The following is a 2626-nucleotide window of genomic DNA, read 5'->3' as shown; positions in this document are numbered from 1 at the left end:
TTGATTATTCTTTATGAATTGTTTCTTGCTATTAATGAATGCGAAATCTCACCCCTTCTGCTTGAAAATGTTGCTCTTCGTATGAGTAACTTGCAGGTAACGAAGAATAGTGCAGTTGTGAGTGATCTCTGTCGTGTTGTCTAGGATGCTCTGATACGTTAGGGGATGAGGATTTGTTTGATGCATTGTTTTCCTTGTTACGTATTTCTTTTTATTATTGTTGGATTAATTTCATGATGACTATTTTAAGATGTTAAGTTGTGGCCTTTTTAGTGCCAAGGATTTTATAAGATGATGTAAAACTATTTCGCTGCATATGATTATTGGACTTTTTTTTTACAAAGGCTGGTTATTTTAATAAATAGTATTGTCTATTATTATAATTGTGGATAATGTTGTATGATGAATGTGAAACCCGATGAACTTATGATGAATGTGGATAAGGTCCGGTCCCAAACTGAATTCTGAATTAGATTTCAGTTATTGGGAATTTATGATGACAACACATCTTAAAGCTCACAACATCTGGAGGTATGTGGAGTCTGGTTTACAACAAGGAGCTGATGAACTTGCTCGTAGAAGGGACCAGCTGGCATTATCACAAATTCTTCAAGGAATATATTACTCAATTTTCGGCAAAATAGCAAATGCGAAGACTTCGAAAGAAGCGTGGGACATATTGAAGCTGTCACATAAAGGAGTGGAGAAAGCTCAGAAATCGAAGTTGCAGTCTCTGCGTAGAGAATATGAAAGGTACGAAATGTCCAGTTCTGAAACAGTGGAACAATATTTTACTCGTGTTATAAATCTTGTCAACAAGATGAGGGTGTATGGAGAAGATATTCCAGATAGCAAGGTGGTAGAGAAAATTCTACGCACCATGCCAATGAAGTTTGATCATGTGGTGACTACGATATTAGAGTCCCACGATACCGATACCTTGTCGGTAGCAGAATTGCAGGGAAGTATTGAAAGCCACGTCAACCGAATATTAAAGAAGACTGAAAAAGTGAAGGAAGAAGCCTTGAAAAGCCAGGTGAACCTCAACAACGTTGCTGAATCCAGCCAGATGGGAGAAGCCAGAGCTCGTGACAATTTCAACAATGGAGGAAGAGGAAATTTCAAAGGTAGAGGTCGAGGAACCTTTAGAGGAAGAGGACGTGGCAACTTCAATCAATGGAGAGACAACAACAATTTCAATCCATCCCATCAAGGAAGAGGTGGAAACAATTTTGGCTCCAACAACCGTGGCAGAGGAAGAGGTTATTACAACCAAGAGAGGAAAAATAATGGTTGCTTTAATTGTGGAAAGTACGAGCACAAAGCAGCTGATTGCAGATACAAACATCAGGCAAACATGGCGGAGAATTCATATCAAGACGCTGGTGAGCCTTCTCAAAATCAACAAAGTTTATTTTTAGCAAGCAATACACTTTCGGAAGAAGAAAAATTTGGTATTTGGACACCGGGTGTAGTAATCATATGTGTGGGAAAAAGGAATTATTCACTTCTCTAAACGAAACGGTAAAATCTACAGTGAAGTTTGGAAATAATTCAAATATTCCAATTGAGGGGAAATGCCAAATTGCTATTAGATTGAAAGATGGATCGCAAAATTTTATTGGTGATGTTTTCTATGCTCCTAGTCTTCCTCACAATCTCTTGAGCATGGGACAACTGTCAGAGAAAGGTTACAACATGCGGATTCACAAAGGCTATTGCACGTTGATTGATAGAAATGGAAGATTCATCACAAAGTTAAAAATGTCACCTAACCGCCTATTCCCTCTAAGAATTCAACATGATCAATTTCCTTGCTTGAGTTCAATAATTCCAAATGATGATTAGTTATGGCATATGAGATTTGGTCACATTCATTTTTCTGGGTTGAATTATCTGTCACGAAAAGAATATGTTTCGGGTTTGCCTGTTGTGAATATTCCAAGTGGTGTATGTGAGACATGCCAAATTGGAAAGAAGCATAGAGAATCGTTTCCATCCAGAAAGTCTTGGAGAGCGAAGAAACTCCTGGAGATCGTTCATTTCGATTTGTGCTCGGTTGAAATACCAACACCTGGTGGTTGCAGGTATTTTATTACTTTTATTGATGATTTTAGCAGAAAGGCTTGGGTGTATTTTATGAACCAGAAATCAGAAGCTATTGATGTCTTCAAGACATTCAAAGCGTTCGTGGAAAAACAAAGTGGTTGTCTAATCAAAGCACTTAGAACAGACAGAGGCCAAGAATACCTCGTCGGCACAAATTTCTTTGAGCAACATGGAATCCAACATCAATTGACAACAAGATATACTCCTCAACAAAATGGAGTAGCTGAAAGAAAGAACAAAACAATCATGGATATGGTGAGATACATGCTGAAAGCCAAACAAATGCCAAAGGAATTTTGGGAAGAAGCAGTTGCTACTGCAGTTTATATTTTGAACAGATGTCCAACAAAAAGTGTTAAAGAGAAGACTCCTGAAGAAGCATGGAGTGGAAGGAGGCCCTCAATCAGGCATTTTAGAGTTTTTGGATGTATTGCCTATGCTCATGTACCAGATCAAATCAGCCAGAAGTTAGATGATAAAGGCGAGAGATGTATCTTTATTGGGTACAGTTTAAAAT

The 2626-nt window shown here is 38.1% G+C and overlaps 1 protein-coding gene across 1 annotated transcript; it reads left to right on the top strand.

Annotated features, from left to right (window-relative positions):
• Positions 1 to 496: 496 nt before the first annotated feature.
• LOC146917035 (uncharacterized) lies at positions 497 to 1848 on the top strand. Its single transcript, XM_085721806.1, has 2 exons — positions 497 to 1385; positions 1538 to 1848. The coding sequence occupies exons 1-2, from the start codon at positions 497 to 499 to the stop codon at positions 1846 to 1848; spliced, it is 1200 nt and encodes a 399-aa protein (XP_085577932.1).
• The last annotated feature ends 778 nt before the right edge of the window (positions 1849 to 2626 follow it).

This window comes from Medicago sativa, chromosome 6 (assembly GCF_051527215.1).
Source record: "Medicago sativa cultivar Bolivia chromosome 6, Bolivia_mono, whole genome shotgun sequence".
NCBI classification, from domain to species: Eukaryota; Viridiplantae; Streptophyta; class Magnoliopsida; order Fabales; family Fabaceae; genus Medicago; species Medicago sativa.
This window is presented reverse-complemented; position numbering and strand designations above follow the sequence as displayed.